We start from the raw sequence: 22775 nt of genomic DNA on the forward strand, positions 1-22775 counted from the left end.
TTTACATTTTAATGGATAGAAAGACAAAAAATAAATGTCAAATATTTAGTGTTTCATATGGCAATTAAATGCTGCCCCCCAGAAAACAAAACACACAACAAAAGATGATGTAGAAGGAAGTGCTAAGGAAAGTGTGTGTGTGTGTGTTGTGGATAATTTTAAGCTTAAAAGCCTCAATAAGAAAGGAATATTTGAGCTGGAACATGAAGGAGGTTGAGGCACTCCTCTGTATAGTATCTAAGGGAAGAGAAATCTAGGCAGAGGGAATAATTTTGCAAAGGCCCAGAGTAAAAGAGCAAAGGAGAGAAAAATGGCTAGATCACTGGCTATACTGGGGAGCAAAGGGAAGAAACAAAAGGTCAGTGACTCCATATAGAAACAGAAATTGGATTCTTCTTTTAAATTTTATCTTTTGGCCACACTGCACACCATGTGGGATCTTAGTTCCCTGACTATGTACACAACCCATGCCCTCTGAAGTGGAAGTGCAGAGTCTTAACCACTGGACCACTAATGAATTCCCCTAGAAATTGATTTAATATGACACATAAAATGAATTATTACAGATATACATAAAATTTTCCAAAGATAAAGACAGAGTAAAAGCTTTATGTCTTTCAAATACATATCCTAAAACACAACAATGAAATCGGTTATAAAGTACATGATTGGTAAATTCAACCTCACTGAAATTAAGCATTTCTGCCCACTGAATGACCAACCTCACCCTGAATGGTAATTGTTGCATTACAGGGAACCAAGTAAGCTTCACTCTCCAGAATACAATCTCCAAAACAATAAGAAAAATGATCCAACCACTTACCATGTTTCATTCACTTGCCAAGTATGAATCACTTAGTCCTCATTATAATCCTAAAACACAGTTCCTCTCATCATCCTCATTTTGCAGGTTAGAGAATGGAGGTACAGAGATTTTTGTCCTTTGTCCAAGGTGCCAGGAAAGTGACAGAGTAGATTTGAAACCCAGCAGGGATATTTTAACCTTCTTAGCTGAGCACAGGAAGAATTGTTATCCAATGCAACGGTAATCTAGGAACCTGGGTTAATGTCATAGTTACAGGACATGACAAATGTTCCCAGGAATCAAAACTTAAAGTCAGTGAGGAACCTGACCCCTACAGGAAGCCAGTGAGGACCAGGGCAGCACAGTGGGCCTATGATCCATGTGAGTTTGCACAGGCTCAGTGGGGCTCCTGGGGCTCTTAGGTTAATGCTCTCCCACACCTTAAAAGTGTTAGTAATTTTAGAACAAGGCACCCACATTTTCATCTTGCACTGGATCCTGCAAATTATGCACTGGTCCTGATAATAATAGATGATGGTATGAAATAGTGAAGGCTTCTTTGTCTTTGGGCTTATCTTACTGCTTGGAAGTATATACTCAGAGGGACGACCAGAAAGGATCTGCTCCATCCTGGAGTTGCTTACTGTGTTTCTCTCTTACCACTGACATCTCTTGAGCTGGAAAGAGGATTTGCATAATCTTCCAGTTATGTGAACTCCACAGGATGGGTGGGGAACTCTGGGTCACAAAGACATGCTATTAAACAATGTTGAGATATGGAAATTTATATGCTTACCTACATATTTTATTTTTTCATTCGAGAAAAGTCTCCTTATTTCTTAGCCAGATAATTGAATAGACTCATACTTTTCCCATTGGTTTCCAATGCTGTCTAACCTCATTATTTTCTATACTTTTCTTTTCCTCCTAAAACACTGAGTGATTTTATCACACCCATGTTTCAAATTTAAATTGTCTACTAGAATTCTGGGTAATGTCTAGACTTCTTAGAATAGCACAAATCTCTTCATGAGTTGGCTCCTGCCTGTCTCTCTAACCGTATTTCTTATCACTCCCGCATATGCATTACACAACCCAAGCATTGCAAGCTGCCTGTAAGTCATTTAATTAAAACAGGTTTTCACATTGCCAAGCCTCTTTACACATATCCCTATCTTTGAGATAATTGTACCCCATGTTTACTTGGAAACTCCCAATTTGCCGAATCTTGTCTCCTCTAACCACTTTGCTAAGGGAAGACATTTTCCTCTTGTTTGATGAATATACTGTGCTCACTCCCCTTAGTTAAAGAATATGCTTACACACTTGAATGCCCTCATAAAATGCCCCCTGATTAAAGTAACCTCATCTTATTCATCTTAATGTTACTGGCAGTAGGCACAAAACCTGGTATGTAGGCCTTATGCAAACTTTCACTGAACTAATGATATTATCATTTATTCAATAGCCATTTAGGCACTTTCCCACTTTGTGGCTGACACTCTTGTCTGTCTAAACAGTGAACAAGACATAGAACTTATGGTCTAGTTGGGAGACCATAGTACTTAGGGCCTAGTTGGTCTAGTTGCCCTCACAGGGCAGTGCAGTGAGGAAATTAACACAGGGTGATGAACAAGAAAGAGAAGTGAAAGAAGATGATTTCTATGATTGTCAGACAAAGACTCTGAAGTATGGCATTTGAACTGAAAACAAAACATTGAGCAAAAGGCGCCCATGCAAAAGGCTGGAAGAAGAACACAATAGGGAGAAGAAACAGCAAATGAAATTCTGAACAAGCTTGGTCAGAAATGAGGCCAGCACAGTGCAGGGAACTGAAAGAAATGGTGGAAGTGATTGCCTGAGCTCACAAAGTTGCTTAGCAAGAGAGAGCGAGGGTGGAGCCCTCCTGATGATTTTGTCCATATGAAGGGAGCTCCACTTCTACAGCCTTCATCATCCCTGAACTCTCATCACCTCCCAAGGAGAGGTGCCTTCTCTGGGAATGACGAATGGCACCTAAATCACACCTTTGGGAGAAGCAAGTGGATATATGTGGCCCCTCTTTCTCTCACCATCTCTTTCCTCATAATACATATGCTCAGAGAAGGCATATATTCTGATATGTTCTCAGCCACACTCATTCAAGTTTTTAGGGGCTCAACAGGGGCTGTGACCAGGCCAGGTAGTTAAGTCTGTTTAATTAATTCTAGGGTTGAGAATCAGCTGATATTCTGACCTCCCTCTGCTTTAATGAACTCAATTGTTACTGAATCAGAGTGAGAGAGAGTTGGGTGAGAAGGATGGACTTCCTCAAAGTCTAAGACCTTGTGTGAGTTTCTTGGTCATGTGCAATGTTATTTCATATTCCATGCCATGTAATACAATATTTACTAAATTCCTATTATTGTCCTTCTAGAAAAAGGTGTGTTCTCTCTCTCCTTCTCTTTCTCATTTCCTCTTTAAACATATGTGTGCATGCACACACATTCCCTTAAGTATCTCCTGTTTATAAAATAGATAATTTTTATGGCTTGTACTTGAGTACTCACAGATCCTACAGCTTAGCCAGGGGAGATAAATCATGAGTGGGAGGACAAGGTAAGGATTATCAACTGAGCAACTATTACTGAGGCAGCCTCTTCACAGAGGGTAAGAGAACCCTAGGAACCAAGCTGCCTTGCAATGCTACACATTATATTTTTGCTAAAGATGAGCAAACAGATTCTCAGAGAGGTTATCTAAATTTCAGAACACACGACTGAGAAAAGGCAGCATCAGGAGTCTGCTGTGTGATAGATTCCCAAGGTCTTTGAGCTTCTCACACTACACATAAACAAATTAGAAAGAAGCTCAAGACAGGATATAATTAAGTGTGAAATGGAATGTAATCAAATATCAGTTGAAAAAGTGCTGTGGTTTTTCAGCAGTGTGGGAGGTATTGTTGATTCAAGTTAGGTCATACCTCCCACAGAACTTGTCATCACACCCACGCAGGCTTCATTTGGACCCTGGCTATCACCCATAAGGTCTCCAAATAAAGTTATGATAATATGCATGATAATACATATTTTAGATATCAGAGCAAACAAAATTAAACTTAGGTTTCAAATGGCAGAGGATCTATCATTCCTACCATATTTATTTTAGGATGTATTCTTCCTTATCAATGAAACCATGTCATTCAGTAGCTACTGTATCTGAACCATCTCTATGTAGTAACTTAATTGTGAATGAACCTCAAGAGATTAGCAGGATATTCAGTGACACTTTTTCTACTGAACACTTTAAAGTTGGTTGTCCAAACCATTAGCCACCTGCTTCATTTTGAGTATGGGTTTTATATCTTCCTGATTTGCTAACATACATAAATTATTTGATGTCCTTATAAAACCTGTAGCTTCAAACTGATATATTAAAACCCCAATATTTAACTCAACTTTAGGCTTTGTTTTAGTAATACAAATTAAATCATTCAAAAACCTACCATCATATTAGCTAATCCAATGAGTCAAAGATCACCTGAAACCACACTCTCATTGAAGGTCACGTTTACATTGGACCAAAGCCAAGGAAGTGAAAAATAATTAGTTTATCCTTTTCAACTGTAGAAAACTATTTAATAAACTGAAAGTAATATCCAAGCTAAAGCAAAAGCAATTTATTCTATTTCTTTGTAGAAAGTACACTGAGAGTCTAAAAATAAACTACTAATTAGAATGGGTACCTTGGTTTCTGAAAGGCAACTCATTCACCTATATAGGCAAATAAGGATTATATTGTATTGTTGCATTGTATTGTCTGCAGAGAATTCTAGAGATGCAAGAAAGAAACCAGCCAGAAGTAAAAATATATTGAAAAGAAAAAGCATTCACCCTCAAAGAAACACAAATTTTTGCCACCAAGGCTAACAATAAATCATTATGAATATCCACGTGAACCACAGGATTTATTTATGGTAGTGTAGCTTGACTATTAAATGAAGGAGATTAATAGTGTTTGAAACCAACTTTTAAATGCAAACTAGAAGGTACAACAGTGGATTCCAGGTGTAAAAGACAGAACTTCAGGCATCAAATCTACATTCAATTCTTTTGTTTGATTTTTACTGATTTGATTTTGTATGGTATGCTAGCTTTTCTGAAAAAGACAACCAAGACAAGACTGTTTATTATAGACTATGATAGGAATAATAGCATAACCATTTTGATATGAATTCAAGTACATGGAGACTCCATATTTTTGTTTGAAGTAAAATTTCTGGCCCAGATCACGTTCAGGGTGAATGCCTTCTCTCTTTCCAGTTTCTGTTCTACATGAAGCTGTCATTCTACGGCATTTATATTCCCTGCAGTTTCATTTTCCTTCTCTGTATTTCCACTTAATTTACAACAGCTCTCTTCCCAAAGTGAAACTCTGACGTGAAAAAAGGATGACTTTGGAGTTGAAGCAGGCTGGCAGGTTCAGCCACTCCTCTGCCTATAGTTCAGCACCAAGAGGGGTGGACAGCAACCTAAGGGAAGAAGTTAGGTTCTGAATTCTCTCCCACAGGGCTAAGCATGGGTATCCTGGAGAGGTTGGTCTCAGCAGTGAACAGTCACTGTCCCTATCAGTTCTTGCTGCCTTCCCCTTCTAGAAGGCTCCTGACTTGAGGGGAATGATGAATCCATGGGACCCTGTGTGATAGAAGTACCAAACTGACAAAAACTAGGCCAACAGAGTCTCTTGCTTGGTAATAAATTGAATAAAGAACCTGAAGGGAAGGAAGCTTCTATCATGCTGGGTTCTTGACTTAAAACATTTTGTAGAGTAAGGAGCAGACAATCATTTGGGGACTTTATATCTCCTACTTGAATGAGTAGAGATTCAAATGACACCTGTTAGAACGGGTAGAACAGAAGGTTTACACAGAGAAGCAGAGCTGGGAGAATCACACTGGCTCTGAGAGTTGGAGCAAAAACCCTCAGCTCCTGTTTGCATTTCTAATTCTTACATGTACACTTGGACATCTGTGAGATTTCCTGTTCTAATTTCCCAACAAGCCTCTTTTTACTTATTGTAGCTCTGAAAGCTTTATAGAAAGACCTCTTTTCCTTGAAAACCAAAACAGACTGGATTAGAACAATATAGTAGAGGTGAGTTACACCATGTTTTCAAAGAATCCATTGACTCATAGTTAAATTAAATGTTTCTCCAGGTCAGTGGGTCTCAAACATTAATGTGTTTTAAAACGATTTAGGCAGTTTGTTTAAATATGAAGATTTGGAACTCTCTATCTTGACTTCAAAATCGGAATTTGTTAGGGTTTTAACATGCATCCCAGGTAATTGTGAGCTAGAATTATATTGTCCAAACCTTCAGAAACCTAATTACATTCTAACTATTCTAAGTTTTATCTCTGAATCAATTGAAAGACTGCAATGATCATACTTTTGCAATTCAACATCATACCCTTCAGTTGTATATTAAAAAGACTCTGACTTTATTGCATTTCCTTAGATATTTTGCCTCAGTTGGTGACTTTGGCTAAACTGTGGAGTTCTAGTAGGAAAATACTTTTAGGAATTAGAAATCCAATAGCCCTTGCTTCCCTTAAGATACTCATATAAACTCACTGAAATATTAATAGCTAAAACCCCAGACTTACTAGACAAAAAAATGAGTGACTGAATGAGTGAGCAAGTGAATGAATGAATAAAAGAGATGGGATGTGTTTCCATTTTAACCCCATTTGCCAGGAAACCGACGACATCTGATTTCCAAATTCCCACATCTTCCATTGCCAGCATCATCGTGTGGTATAAAAGAAATTTAATTGCAAAGACAGATGATCATTCCTTTTAGTGGTCTGTTAGGTTTGCTGGAGCAAGTAAGTTCTAACTGGTATCCATTTACTTATCACAGATATACTGAATTCTATTCTGTTAAGTTTATTACCAGGCACTTTAGGAATAGAAACTGAAAAGAGTTGAGCCTTCACGGACTTCATGTTCCTTCACAGGGACACAAAACACATTTACCAATAGTGAGAATGCAAGCCACTCAGACAGTGTTATGAGACTCAGGAGTGATTATTTCCAGCAGGATGATCAGGTCAAGTTCTACAGAGCAAGCAGGGCTGTACATCTAGTAAGATGGGCAATGAATAGAGATGAGGAGAAAGATAATCTAGACAGAGGAAATTCTGATTTTCCTTACTAGCGTTTCTCATAGGTCCCTGCATTTCTGCAGAGCACCTATTGTATTTTGTAACTTCACATTCATCTTAGGCAACTATGTGTTCAATGCTTCTATATTCCTCCACTACTCAGCACTACCCACAAGATAGGGCTGTCTGTGTTTCACTCACCACTCTAGGTACACATGCACACAGTACCTAGCACAGTGCCTGGAACACAGTGATTGTTCAGCAATAATTTACTGCTGAATGAATGGTTAAGAGCCTAGAAATCTACATGGTTTGTCATTTATTTGTTTTGAAATCTTTGGACCCATATCTAAGTCTCTGTTTCCTCCTGTGTAAGATGGGGTTGTAATAGCCCTTTCCATATAGAATTGAGGTAACTATTAAAAAGGACTGTACATGTCAATAAATTATAGGTATTTTTACTTTTATAGGAAGAGGCAGTGATATGAAGCAAAGCAGTGTAGGAGTTATAGGTTTTAGGGATGAGTATGAATTTATCTGGCTGTTTATTTTTCTGTAACTTTATAGGATCACCAGGTAAAGCAGTGTAGCAAGTTTGATGTAAACTGGGTATCTCCCAAAGCAATCTGTAGATTCAGTGCAATCCCTATCAAGCTACCAAGGGTACTTCTCACAGAGCTAGAACAAATAATTTTGCAATTTGCATGGAAATACAAAAAAACCTCAAATAGCCAAAGCAATCTTCAGAAAGAAGAATGGAACTGGAGGAATTAACCTGCCTGACTTCAGGCTATATTACAAAGCTACAGTCATCAAGACAGCATGGTACCAGCACAAAGACAAAAATATAGATTAGTGTTACAAAATGGAAAGCCCAGAGACAAATCCACGCACCTATGGACACCTTATCTTTGACAAAGGAGGCAAGAATATACAATGGAGAAAAGACAATCTATTTAATAAGCGGTGCTGGGAAAACTGGTCAACCACTTGTAAAAGAATGAAACTAGAACACTTTCTAACACCATACACAAAAATAAACTCAAAATGGATTAAAGATCTAAATGTAAGACCAGAAACTATAAAACTCCTAGAGGAAAACATAGACAAAACACTCTCCAACATAAATCACAACAGGATCCTCTATGACCCACCTCCCAGGGTAGTGGAAATAAAAGTAAAAATAAACAAATGGGACCTAATTAAACTTAAAAGCTTTTGCACAATGAAGGAAACTATAAGCAAGGTGAAAAGACAGCCTTCTGAATGGGAGAAAATAATAGCAAATGAAGCAATTGACAAAGAAATAATCTCAAAAATATACAAGCAACTCCTGTAGCTCAATTCCAGAAAAATAAACAGCCCAACCAAAAAATGGGCCAAAGAACTAAATAGACATTTCTCCAAAGAAGACATACAGATGGCTAACAAACACATGAAAAGATGCTCAACATCACTCATTATCAGAGAAATGCAAATCAAAACCACAGTGAGGTACCATCTCACGCCAGTCAGAATGGCTGCGATCCAAAAAATCTACAAACAATAAATGTTGCAGAGGGTGTGGAGAAAAGGGAACCCTTTTGCACTCTTGGTGGGAATGCAAACTAGTACATCCACTATGGAGAACAGTGTGGAGATTCCTTAAAAAAATGGAAATAGAACTGCCATATGACCCAGCAATCCCACTGCTGGGCATAGATACTGAGGAAGCCAGAATTGAAAGAGACACATGTACCCCAATGTTCATTGCAGCACTGTTTATAATAGCCAGGACATGGAAGCAACCTAGATGTCCATCAGCAGACAAATAGATAAGAAAACTGTGGTATATATACACAATGGAATATTACTCAGCCATTAAAAAGAATACATTTGAACCAGTTCTAATGAGGTGGATGAAACTGGAGCCTATTATACAGAGTGAAGTAAGCCAGAAAGAAAAACACCAATACAGTATGTGAAGTGAAGTCACTTAGTCATGTCCGACTCTTTCCGACCCCATGGACTGTAGCCCACCAGGCTTCTCCATCCATGGAATTTTCCAGGCATGAGTACTGGAGTGGGTTGCCATTTCCTTCTCCAGGGGGTCTTTCCAACCCAGGGATTTAACCCGGGTCTCCCACATTGCAGGCAGATGCTTTACCATCTGAGCCACCAGGGAATCTCCCCCAATACAGTATACTAATGCATATATATGGAATTTAGAAAGATGGTAATGATAACCCTGTATGCAAGACAGCAAAAGAGACACAGATGTATAGAACAGACTTTTGGACTCTGTGGGAGAGGGAGAGGGTGGGTTGATCTGAGAGAAAAGCATTGAAACATGTATATTATCATATGTGAAACAGATCACCAGTCCAGGTTCGATGCATGAGACAGGGTGCTCAGGGCTGGTGCGCTGGGATGACCCAGAGGGAGGGGATAGGGAGGGAGGTCGGAGCGGGGTTCAAGATGGGGAACACATGTAAACCCATGGCTGATTCATGTCAATGTATAGCAAAAACCACTACAATACTGTAAAGTAATTAGCCTCCAATTAAAATGAATAATTAAAAAAATAAAATAAAAAGTTAAAAAAATAATAAACTAGGTATCTCGACTCAGTCTTTGCTCCCATTGAACCAGGTGACCAGGAGTGTGTCCCTTGAAGATCCCATTGCTTCTTATATGAAGTAGGACTAACACAGCAGCTGCTCCTTTATCATGAAACTGTCTTGATGGCCAATGAGAGAGCACAAGTGAAAGTTCTATGGAGCAGATCTGTGCTGTACAGAGCCTGTGCCATAGGTTTGAGGATATCCAGCTTTGAATTCTTGAACTGCTAGTAAGCAAGCAAGATAAGCTCTGCCCATGTGAAAACAGGGCTTGTTGTGGGATGAAAACAGGCAGTCCCTTGAGTCAGAGAAATCTCACTTCCAACCCTGGCCCTGCTTCTGACACACTGGGTAACCTCAGACCAGTTACCTTATCTTTTAAGCTAGGCATTCCTCACCTGTTAATCACATACAATTAAATCTATTTCCTAGAGCCAAGGGCTTCCCAGGTGGCTCAGTGGTAAAAAAAAAAAAAAAAAAAATCTGCCTGTCAATATATGAGATGTGGTTTCAATCCCTGGGTCAGGAAGATCCCCTGGAGAAGGAAATGGCAACCCACTCTAGTATTCTTGCCTGGGAAATCCCATGAAAAGAGGAGTCTAGTGGGCTACAGTCCATGGAGCTGCAAAAGAGTTGGACAGGAATTAGCGACTGAGGATACATGCATGCCTGGGGCCACTGGAGGAGGCAAAGATAAATTCCAGTAGAGACACTGTGAACTCCAAGTTCCTGTAAATATACATCTATCTCTGGCCCAGAAAGAAGAGGGAGTAGGGGATAGGAGGAAGAGTGTGGACCAAGAAGGCTTCCCTGTCAGCTCTCATATGGACTAAAATTTCCCGAGCGGAGGATGCATATAAAGCCAGTTACAAGCCCTGCCCTCTAAGCGGGATTTCTCCTTATAACCTAAAGGTGTTCTTCCACAACTGGATGATCATAGGGCTCTAGTGAACTGTACTAAAAAATTTTTTTCTTTTTGCCAAACTTGATTTTTTTGCCAAATCAAATCTACCACATGCAGACTTTTAATAGGGACAGATGGAAGGTACCAGTTTTTAAGGAAACATACACACACACAGGTGAGGAAAAAAAAAATACATAATATATATCTTCTTTTCCTATGTGTGCATTGAGGGAAAGTGTCTTTTATGAATTTTATCAACAGAACTCCTCGGTTTGGCAAGAGGATGATTGAGGACTGTAATTTCTACAAGCCTGAGTGTTTGTCATTTCTTCTGCTAAATTTTCAAGAATATTTATTGAGTACTGGGCTATGTAGTGATCTACGGGCTTTAAATTATACACTAAAGGGGGCATAGCCTCCCCTAATGGAGCCTATAAAAACAAAGGCACCTATACTCTGGGTATTGGGCTGTGGATTGTTATGTACATGTGAGATACACATCTTATTTTATCAAAAACACTTGGAAACAGAAAACATCCAAAACTTATAGGGGTTGTAACTTAGATTTGGACTAAGTCACTTTCTTAAAGTAAGTCATTAAATCATTATATTGCTTTCAACCTTATTTTGGGGGTTGGTATACCAAGCCCCCTATCTTTGATTATGCAAATGCCATTCAGTTCAGTTCAGTCGCTCAGTAGTGTCTGACTCTTTGCAACCCCATGAATTGCAGCAAGCCAGGCTTCCCTGTTCATCACCAACTCCGGGAGTTCACTCAAACTCAAGTCCATTGAGTTGGTGATGCCATCCAGCCATCTCATCCTCTGTCATCCCCTTCTCTTCCTGCCCCCAATCCCTCCCAGCATCAGAGTTTTTTCCAATGAGTCAACTCTTCACATGAGGTGGCCAAAGTACTGGAGTTTCAGGTTTAGCATCGTTCCTTCCAAAGAATGCCAGGATTGATCTCCTTTAGGATGGACTGGTTGGATCTCCTTGCAGTCCATGGGACTCTCAAGAGTCTTCTCCAACACCACAGTTCAAAAGCATCAATTCTTTGGTGCTCAGCTTTCTTCACAGTCCAACTCTCACATCCATACATGACCACAGGAAAAACCATAGCCTTGACTAGACGAACCTCTGTTGGCAAAGTAATGTCTCTGCTTTTGAATATGCTATCTAGGTTGGTCATAACTTTCCTTCCAAGTGAGTAAGTCTTTTAATTTCATGGCTGCAATCACCATCTGCATTGATTTTGGAGCCCCCAAAAATAAAGTCTGACACTGTTTCCCCATCTATTTCCCACGCATTGCTGCTGCTGCTCCTAAGTTGCGTCAGTCGTGTCCGACTCTGTGTGACCCCATAGAGGTAAGCCCACCAGGCTCCTCTGTCCCTGAGGTTCACCAGGCAAGAACACTGGAGTGGGTTGCCATTTCCTTCTCCAATGCATGAAAGTGAAAAGTGAAAGTGAAGTCGCTCAGTCGTGTCCAACTCTTAGCGACCCCGTGGACTGTAGCCTACCAGGCTCCTCCATCCATGGGATTTCCCAGGCAAGAGTACTGGAGTGGGGTGCCATTGCCTTCTCCATCCCATGCATTACTTAGGTGTAAATAAGCATTCCATCTTCTGTTTTTCAGGAGGACAAAAGCTGGTGCACTGGGATAACCCAGAGGGATGGGATAATGAGGGAGGTGGTAGGGGGTTTCAGGATGGGGGACACATGTACACCTGTGGCTGATTCATGTAAATGTATGGCAAAATCCACCATAATATTGTAATTAGCCTCCAATTAAACTAAATTAATTTTTTTAAAAAGTATGTATGAGCCTATGGGGAGGAGGGGACCGTATCTTCATGAAAATAGTAAATAAAGACAGAGGCTGAGGCTAGTATGCCTTTGAGTGGACAGAATGTGGCTTCTGATGGATCTGACATTCTGAATGACCAATACGTTTTCCCCTAATTGGCCTGGACCCACTGAATAACCTGTTAAAAGTGCTTTGGCTTCATTTAATTAGAAGCAACATCTTTAGGAATTAGAACCGGTAATGGGAAAGATATGGAGTTTATTCACTCATTCATTCAACAACACTTACTGAATGCCCATGATGTGCCCTCTGGATGTTATAATCTGTCCAAGAAAAACACAGACAGGAAATAATTGCCGTAATACTAGCACGTGGATGACTAGGCACTGCAGGATAACAACATAATGAAAGAAAAGTTACCAGATTTTAAGGAACTTACATCATCATTACCATTGAAATTTCTGCCATGCGTCCTATTCTGATTTAATCCTTATAACCAGGCTATGGATTGGCTGTCAATATTATCTCATTTTAGAAACAAGAAAGTTGAAACACAGCAAAACTGAAAGTGAGTCTAAAGTGACTTGTACAGTAGAAATGGGCATTGAATCAAGGGAGTCTAACTTGAGATTCCATGCTCTTAACCACTATATAGTACACCACCTGGACATTGCAAAACAAAAAACAAAAAAAAAACTGTCATTGATAATGGAAACTCAAGATGTAACTCCAGGAGGTCTGACACAAGAGCAAAGGACCCCACCAATTGAAGCGTCCTAGCAAATCCCAGCAGCAGTTTACCTTCAGTCTTCCAGTTACCATGAGACTGCTCACCAGCTTGCTCCTCAGAGAGGAAGGTTAAAGGAACTCCCTCAGCTTTAAATTATTGAAATTACTATAAATTTACAAATAATCATTAGCTCCATAGTTTCTAGGAATCTATGAGAAAAGCTATTTTGAATATGCCACATTTTATCTACCAAACTGTCAAATAACATGACCACTTACATATTTTTACCTTCCATGGAAGTGATATACACATCTCGGAATCATCACAAAAATATCCACTGGCAATGAAAAGACGGATAACAGTAATACAGGCAAAACAAGGGTAATGATGAGCTGGTGATCATTTTTGCTTGGTGATGGCCACATAAGACTACATTCTATTAATCAGTAATATTTTCTACTGAAAGTGAAAGTGAAGTCGCTCAGTTGTGTCTGACTCTTTGCGACCCCGTGGACTGTAGCCCACCAGGCTCCTCCATCCATGGGATTCTCCAGGCAAGAATACTGGAGTGGGTTGCCATTTCCTTCTCCAGGGGAATCTTCCCAACCCAGGGATCAAACCCAGGTCTCCCACATTGCAGGCAGATGCTTTAACCTCTGAGCCACCAGGGAATTCCCATTTACCTTGTGGCTCAGATGGTAAAGAATCTGCCAGCAATACGGGAGACCCAGGTTTGATCCCTGGGTTGGGAAGATTCCCTGGAGAAGGGAAAGGCTACCCACTTCAGTATTCTTGCCTAGAGAATTCCATGGATGGAGGAGCCTGGTGGTCTGCAGTCCATGGGATCGCAAAGAGTTGGACATGACTGAGCGATTTCATTCATTTTCTATTAGCGTTATATTAATTTTATCACCTGTCTAATATTTGTATTATTAAATGTTGAAACTTTAAAGTGAAACTCTTTAAAGGTAACTGAAGAGAAATTTTGGAAAATCAGTCCTGATTTGTGACTTTGAAGTAAAACCATCAGTGTGATGGTTATGAGATCATTGGCCAAGATAATTAATTTCTAAAGGCTAACCAGGTAATTATCAATGATAGGCTAAAATGTATTTGAAGATACCCTGAAAGGATAAAGTACTAAATAAGTGTGTCTCATCCATGCCCCATTACAGGTGTCACTAATGGTAGGTTTTAAAATTGAAAATGTCCCTTTAACATGAAGAGATTCTAACGTGGGATGAGGTGAGTCTCAGAAAGTTGTTCATTGAAAATCAAAACAAAACAAAACTTCACAGGTCTGAGAAATGAAAAGAATGTGATAGTTCCCCAGTCGTGTGCAACTCTCTGCAACCCCATGGACTGTGGCCCACTAGGCTCTTCTGTCCATGGAATTCTCCAAGCAAGAGTACTGGAATGAGTAGCCATTCCCTTCTCCAGGGGATCTTCCCAACCCAGGGGTCAAACTCAGATCTCCTGCACTGCAGGCAAATTCTTTACAGTCTGAGCCACCAGCGCAGGCCTCGGTCTGAGAACCTCTACAATAAATTGCAGCTATTATTAAGCAAATAATATTGAATATTTATTCAGGCATTTGCTTTATTTTTGCTCCTTATTGCAAAATTCAGACTTAAACTGAAGAAAATAGAGAAAACCAATAGACCATTCAGGTATAAGTTAAATTAAATCCCTTATGATTATAGAGTAGAAGCAACAAATATATTCAAAGGATTAGATCTGATAGATAGAGTGCCTGAAGAACTATGGACAAAGGTTCCTGACATTTTACAGGAGGTGGTGATAAAAACCATTCCCAACAAGAAGAAATGCAAAAAGGCAAAATGGTTGTCTGAGGAGGCCCTACAAATTGCTGAGAAAAGAAGAGAAGTGAAAAGCGAAGGAGAAAAGGAAAGATATATCCATCTGAATGAATGCAGAGTTTCAAAGATTAGCAAGGATATAAGAAAGTCTTCCTAAGTGAATAATGCAAAGAGATAGAAGAAAAAATAGAATGGGAAAGACTAGAGATCTCTTCAAGAAAATTAGATTATTCATGGCTTGAGAATACTTTTAAGTTGTAAGAATCTGGATCATAAACCCAGCCAGGACCAAATAAAACCTGATACAACTTATCCATTGCTAAGACCCAAATCACTCTGGGGACAGTCTGCCCTTAGGAAGCCACCTTGGCTTTCTGAGAGGTTTAGAAGGGATTTGGTTTTGGAGTCATGTAATCATGCAATTTCCTTGGTCATAGAAAAAAACTATTAAATCATAATGTCTTGCAGTAGGATCCATGCATTGGGACATTTTAGAGATCTCTAAATGATCCCATTGTGTAGGAAAATTTGGGGGTAGGAATGTAAACTCTTCTCATATTCATCCATCTTCGCATCCTCCATCTTCACTAGCTGAGTTGCCACCCCATCCCATTCTCACCTTTCAACTTAGGCTAAATCACTTCTTTCCACCCCTCAACCCACACTACCGGTGTCCTCATCTTTTAGTCTGTCCCTAGTCTACACTTTTCACCTTATAACTTTGGTCAGGTCATTGCCTTGGTCAAAAATGTCTAACTTACCATATCCTTACCTCTGGAGTTTTGTAATCAACATATAGGTATCACCCGGGAGCTTATACCAAGGTCTAATTCCAGGTCCTGTCCAGGTCTACTGAATTAGAACTTACATAATATTTTAATAAGATCCTCTGGGGACTTGTCTAAGCATTTACATTTGATAAGTATTGCTTTAAAACATTATTTTCCAAAGTATGTTTGGAAGGACATTCTCAAGAACAGAGAATCTACTTCCTGGATTCAAAGACACACTTTCCTCTCTCTTTATGGCACATCTGTCCATTCAAAAAAATATTTATTCAGTGACAACTATACCCTACACTATGCCAGGTTTAAAGAATCTTGTGGTGAAGATGACAGAAGTGGCCCCTGCATTTGTGGACTTGTATTCTAGGAAGGCAACATTAACCTGGAAGGATAAGTATAGGAGTGTCATAAAGGGGATATGTAGCATGCTGTAGGATGATCTAGTTAATGTGGATGGGGAGAGAATGGGGAGGGTCTAATGAAGTTAGGAAGATGAACATAACATCCCTCAAAAAAGGCTGCTATAGCAGTTCTGTGCTGAGACAGAGTTTGGAGGACCAAGGAGAGGTAGCTGAACACAGCTCCAGCATCCCACAAGGCAGATGCAGAGGCTTGGAACAACGACAGGAATACTTGCCGCAACAGGGATACTACTCCATTCAAGGCAGTGTGGGCTCTAAGTTTTTTTCCTTTTCGGTAGGTGCAGTTATGAACCCTGTTCTACAGACAAGGAAACTGAGGCACAGAGAGATTAAGGAATGCATTCACTGTCACAGAGCAAAACTCAGAACTCAGCTCTGGCCATCTGCCTCCAGCACCTCTGTTCTTAGCCACCATACTCTAGCATGTTTGAGCTGGGAAGAATATGGTGCACTCAGGAAGCTGAAAAACAGGCTGTGTGCCTAGAGTTCAAGTAGCATTTGCTCACAGATTTATGATTCTTTTTTATCTTAAGGGTGAAACTATAATACATCACCATTCAGCTGTGACTTCTTACAGCACAAAAATTAGAAACATCCCATACTTACTGAATCAGAATTTCTAGCCATGGAGCTGAAAACCTGCATTTTCATAATGCTTCAAGGTGATTCAGAGTCAATACAATTTGAAAACCATAGAATTAGCAATACCAGTTCCTCCAATAACCTCCCTATCATAGTCTCCCCTAATTAACCCACAGTTATTTAATAATATATTGGTCCCAAAGTATGAACTAAACATCAGGGTAAATAGGATTGAAGCTGAAAGAAATCTGAAAATTGAATCTATGCTTCTCCAGGTCCCCTGTCTGTCTGGCTGTGAAAAGAATTATCTAGAGTTGAAAAATTGGAGGCTAAAAAGAGACCACAGAGGCTTAGAACTATTTTCATTATAATGCCAACCATTTAAATAACTAATTGAATCTCTGGAAGTTGGAGTAAAATCTGAAATTGCTGGAAGAGCAATTATTTCACTGGCTTATGAGTCCTCCATCCTTACACAGTGCTAGGAGAAGACGCTCATGCAGCAGAGAGAATTTTCTCAAAAGTACTAACAGAATGCATGCAATAGCAGTAGCTAAAGTAATCTCTGGCCACTGGGGCACAAAGACTCAACAAAACTAATATGCCTCCTTAAGTGTCAAGGGACCTTGACAGCTCAAACACCAATATCTGGCTGCGAGAAGGGTATTATTTTTAATTTAACCTTTTCCTTTCTTAAAGCCATTTAACAGAGGAATTATGCTCATCTCTTATGAGACAAAAACTAAAATAAACAGCTGCATTTCAATAAACCTCCATCTTCATATATTATTTTATCTTCCTGCATTTTTCCAAGACTTATCTTTAAAAGCTTGAATGTTATTCAGATACATTACTATTAAAACTTCAAAATCCATCCTCCTAGATGTTGCCTTTCAAATGGTTTAGAATAAAGATCACAGTTTTTCTGTCCCATTCTGTTTGTAAATAACATTCCCTTGGCTAGTCCACAAACCCTGTTCATCCAGCTCAATTACTTTGAGTTTTTATTTAGGAAAACAAGTTTTGAAGAGTTCCTAAAAGAGATTGCTGTCTCTACCCCTCAAAATGTCAGATAAATATTCCACTGCATTTTCCAAGTTCTTCTATATTCAATATGTTTAGTTCTGATTCTACCCATAAGCAACATTTACTGGATGCTACTCTGTTAACACTGTGACAGAAGATCATTACAAAGATGAAATGGTACAGTCAGAAAAACTTTATGTGGGTACTTCACCAGCGCAATATAAGACATTGATGATGATAACCTTCAAGAGCCGTCACTGCCCCCTTGCCAATCACTGAGAGGTGGTTTGAAGCGGCAGACAGATCTCTGTCAGTGCTTGCTGTAACATCATGTCACTGCCGTGAAGATGTGTAAGTCAAAGAACAACCGGGGGATCCTAGATGCACAAGGCTAGACTTCCGAGGAAACATATTAATAAGCTCAGCATTTGTGGCAAGTTCTCTCTGTGCAGAATGACCTGCTTTCCTTTCCCTTCTTCCAGGAGGCTGATGCAGAGACACAGGAAGAGCCAGGCCCTGAATGAGAGGATGCTATTGCCAAGACAAGGCCGGGGAGGTGTGGATGAGACCCACTTTGCTTTGAGCCCTAGTGTTGATGCTCTTCCATCCTTCCTTCTCCTGGGTGTGCCTTTTCTTACTCTGGCAACAGTGAGATCCACAGGTCCCAAGACAAGAGTATGAGACTATGGAAAAGGGATCAAGTTATTAATTCCAGGTCTTAGGTCAAAACAGGGCCTTAGAACTAGGAGTTCTTGTATTTCCACAGGAACTAGTTCATCAGGGAACTGAAACAGGTGTCGGGGAGAAGACCCATTCTAAGAAAGGCAGTCATTTTACAAAAATGCTCCTCTGTGTTTGTCAGGACTTAGCTATTAAATATCCTGGATCATAGCATTCCAAATATATCCACGTGTATAAAGCATCACCAATAAGAGTAAAGAAATGCAAATCATATATTTCTGACTTCTGTACCTGTTCAATACTTTTTCATGTATTGGCCCCTCTTCTTTCACAGGCTTATATTTATCAGTGATGTATGCATAGCGCTTAAGGCCCTGCATTCTAATGAAGATGCCTGGAGTCAGGCTTAAGCACACAGGATCCACAAATAAATTGTGATGGTATTCATACCACATTTAAATGGCTGTTCAAAATACGACAACAGTGTTAACAAAACACAAGAACTCCTACAGCACACAGCTGTAAAATCATGGCACAGAAGAACCAAATATATTTTCCCTGCCAAATCATAATGGTTCTAGAAAGCTAAGACTTCATTTACAAATTTTACAAACTTCATTGCCTGGGTTATATGCAAAAGGAAAGAAGGGAGCCCTTGCTCCCCCATCTCTCACTGACTCAGTAGTGGAGGAGGCAATCAAGTAGTCAGGAAGCAGAGAGCACTAAGGAAACAGCATCCACCTACCTGGTTGGCACAGCCTTGGGCAGGGAGTCCACTCACTGAAAGCAGTCACGAGACAGTCTTTTTTGCACGGGAGCAGACAAGCGCGTACAGTTTCTGGCCGAGTAGATTCTGGACATCTGCCAATGTGAAAGACTTGATCAATGACTCCTGGAGAAAGTAAACAGTTTGACACAGAACCACAGGATTTCAGAACTCAAAACACTGTTTTAGTTCTGTTTGAGACCCTGTTGTTCCTTTTACAGACATGAGGAGAAAGATCCAGAAGTAGAAGCTACTTGCCCAAGGACTCAGAGCAGGAGGCAGAGCATAAAACATACTTCATTTCTCTTGACCTAGAGACTAAAGCATCAGAAAGGGAGGGGGGTAAGGATATATACTTGGTGATTGGTAGCCATAATGCTATCTCTGTAGGTAAGAAAGTAATCAGGACTTTCCAGGTGGTGCTAGTGGTAAAGAACTCGCCTCTCAATGCAGGAGACATAAGAGATGTGGGTTCAATCCCTTGGTTGGAAATGTTCCCTGGAGGGGAGGGCATGGCACCCCACTCAAGAATTCTTGCCTGGAAAATTCCGTGGACAAAGGTTCATGGGATCGCAAAGAGATGGGCATGACTGAAGCGATTTAGCACAAGAAAGTAATAAAGTGGTTGCCAAGAGCAGGACAGGAGGCAGGAAGGGGATGGATGAGAGCAGGGTTGAGTGCAAGGCCATTCATCACTGTATATTATATGTCTCCTGTATTTTGTTATAATTTATGAACCATGTGAACGCTTATCCAGTCAAAATAAAGACAGAGAAAGGAAGAAATGAAACACAAAAATCATTAAAAAGGGGTTGTATTTGGGATGTGAGATGCTAAATGGAGGAAGGTAGGCCAATTTTCACCATCAGTCCCTTTTTTATTATACTTGTATAATAATATAGAGAAGTATATACTCCTTGAAAACAAATTAAAATGAGAATGTATATACTCACAGAAAAGGAACTGTTCAACAAAGTAATTATTAGTGGCCTTATTATTAATCATCCTTAATATACACACATAAAAACTGTCTATCAACTAGGTCAGTTCAATGAACATAACAATAGAAAGAAAAACCAGTGTTATTAGAGCATAGAGTATTATTTAAACAAGCTATTCTGGTAAGGAAAACTGATGTCATGCTTTAGCAGAACTAGCAAAAAGCACTAAACTCATTCCCAAGTTTCTTATTCATCCCTTGCAAGCTACTAAAATTAAATTGAACTGCTATTTACTTCATCTCCCCTCCAGTCTCTCTGGTATCTGTCTGGAAAGGAAAGTGCAACTTGAAACATGTCAGTTTCCTGTGTTCCCAGTGGGGCAGCAGGGGTTGAGGGTACAGGGAACCCAGCCAGGACATGCTCAGACATCACCAACAGCTCAGAAATGCCTGTGGTGCTGGCTTGGCTTCAGGCTTTCTGGAGAGGGTGGTTTATTCCACAGGGACTTTGTTCATTTCAATTAGAAGTAGGTTTTAATCTCTTTTTTAACTTTTAAATATACCTTTATTGAGGTATATTGTTATGTTCTTTTTTATGTGTGCGTGTGTGTGTGTGTGCTCACTCATGTCCAGTTCTTTATAGCCTGCTAGGCTCCTCTGTCCATGGGATTTCCCAGGCAGGAATACTGGAGTGGGCTGCCACTTCCTTCTCCAGGGGATTTTCCCAACCGAAAATCCCCTGAACTGGCATCTCCTGCATCACCTGCATTGGTGGGCAGATTCTTTACCTCTGTGTATATCTGATATGGACAGGACTGCACCCATTTAATTTGAGGAGTTTGAATATATGTGAACCCCTGTGTTACCATGTCCACAAGCAAGGTGATGGACCTATCCCACACCTCCCAAAGTGTCCTTGTGTCCCTTGGTTCTGGTTTTTATTTTTGTGTAAGGGGGGTGTTAATCTCTTTTGGGGAACTGATATGGCCTACTTCTAAATTTCTGATTTATTAGCATCACTCACAATATATACTCAGTGGGCATAATTCTTCATATCATGGTCCCCTTTATCAGTGTTCTTCATCTAAATCCATAAGAGAGCAACACTATCAACCCCTCAGGGACAAAGCTCAAACTCAGGTTATCTTGCTTTTATAGAGGCCATGAACTAAGGGCTTTCCTGAAGTGTGATTTCTGGTCTGATAAGAGCCAAATATTCTCTTGCTAGAGAAAACTTTTGTTTTTTCTGCCACTAAGGTTGATTTAGAAGACATCAATTTCCTTTCCTTTCTATTTACATGATGTTTACCTCTCCCAGGATCACATTTTCAATTTTCATAAATTTTATCTGAATTATTGAGAATACTCTCCTTGACCATTAGCAACTTATGTGCTAAGTTGCTAGCACATAAGTTCCTCAGTTCCACATAGCTCCTAAGAAACATAATGTTTATTTTATTTATCGTTTACTGACACTGACTAAAAGAAGGTTTTTGGTATCTGTTGCACTGCTGGCTTTCTGTGTGTGTGTGTGTGTGTGTGTGTGTGTGCGCGCGCGCACGTTATACAGATACTAATTTTTACTGCCTTCATGGTAGAAATTTCACCTCATATCATTTCTTTAAAAATGCCAGGTCTTAATGTTGTGTAAATATTTAGTAATACTAACTGAATGATTGAAAAGCATTCTATGCTATTGGAGCCTGAAGACAAATCCCTGGGGAAATAAAGCAAATTTATCCAGTCATTTCCAAAACAAAATTGAAACCTTAAAAACTAGGGTAACATATGGATTCACATTTTAGCTAGTAAACACAGTATGGCTTCTTGCCTTTTGTCATAATTTATACTTTTTACTGTTATATAACACTCTGATCCTAGATTGGCAATACTCTTGCTAAAAGGGTGAATGCATTTCCTTTCAACACATATATTTTTCCAGAACTTGCACTGGAGTATTCCACAATTGCCTCCTGGTTGCCCTGGAGGCTTCCATTCCTGTGCCAAAATGCATCAAACTTATCTACAGGGGTCTGCCATTTCTGTTATGTGCCCATAATCATGAGGTAAACACAGTCATTCAATCCCAGGACTGAGGGGACATCCCAACCTGCCAACTTTGTAAACATTCATGTGTTAATGGAACTCCCCATCACTATGTCTCACCAAATGCCCAGTGTTTTTTCAGAAAGTGCCTTACATGACATTTGGAAGGTTCTGAGTTGTGTGAATTTAATCTTTCTTATTTTTTCACATATTGCAACCAGGAAAAAAAGAAAAAGAGTAGTGAAACAAAGCCACATATCCCAATAAGCTCTCAAGCTTTCATTCCTGTTTGAGTTGCATCCTAGCTAGTCCCCATTTTCTGATGTGATCAGTTCTATTACTCATACAATGGTAACATTCTTACCTCTATAAGTACAAGGAAACCAGAACCCCAATCCTGGGAAGTAAAGAACTGCAAGGATTTCTGTGCACCCCAGTACAATGGGTTTAGAGTATCAAACACATCTTGTTAAGCCCATCCAGTCTATGGAGACACATTTCTCTTTTTCGACTCTGAAGGCCACTCTTTCTTTAGGATATTTTCTTTTCCTATTGCCATTACCCTCACCCAAAGGATTTAACAAATGGCAGGGAATTTTTTTTTCTCGACAACAGCTTTCACATAAAAAAGAGCAAAAGCATACTTTTTGAAAGGGCAAAGCAAAGGATACTTTCTCTTGCTGATAATCTCACTATGTGCTTCACTGGACACTAGGTA

The 22775-nt window shown here is 39.8% G+C and overlaps 1 protein-coding gene across 1 annotated transcript in view; it reads right to left on the bottom strand.

Moving 5' to 3' along the window:
* Nucleotides 1-22775, bottom strand: part of THSD7B (thrombospondin type 1 domain containing 7B) — an 899070-nt gene that overhangs the window by 452573 nt on the left and 423722 nt on the right. Inside the window, exon 9 of the mRNA XM_052635756.1 lies at nucleotides 19051-19166. Within this exon, the coding sequence (XP_052491716.1) occupies nucleotides 19051-19166 (116 nt within the window). The remainder of the gene's footprint in view (nucleotides 1-19050; nucleotides 19167-22775) is intronic.

This window comes from Budorcas taxicolor, chromosome 2 (genome assembly GCF_023091745.1).
Source record: "Budorcas taxicolor isolate Tak-1 chromosome 2, Takin1.1, whole genome shotgun sequence".
NCBI classification, from domain to species: Eukaryota; Metazoa; Chordata; class Mammalia; order Artiodactyla; family Bovidae; genus Budorcas; species Budorcas taxicolor.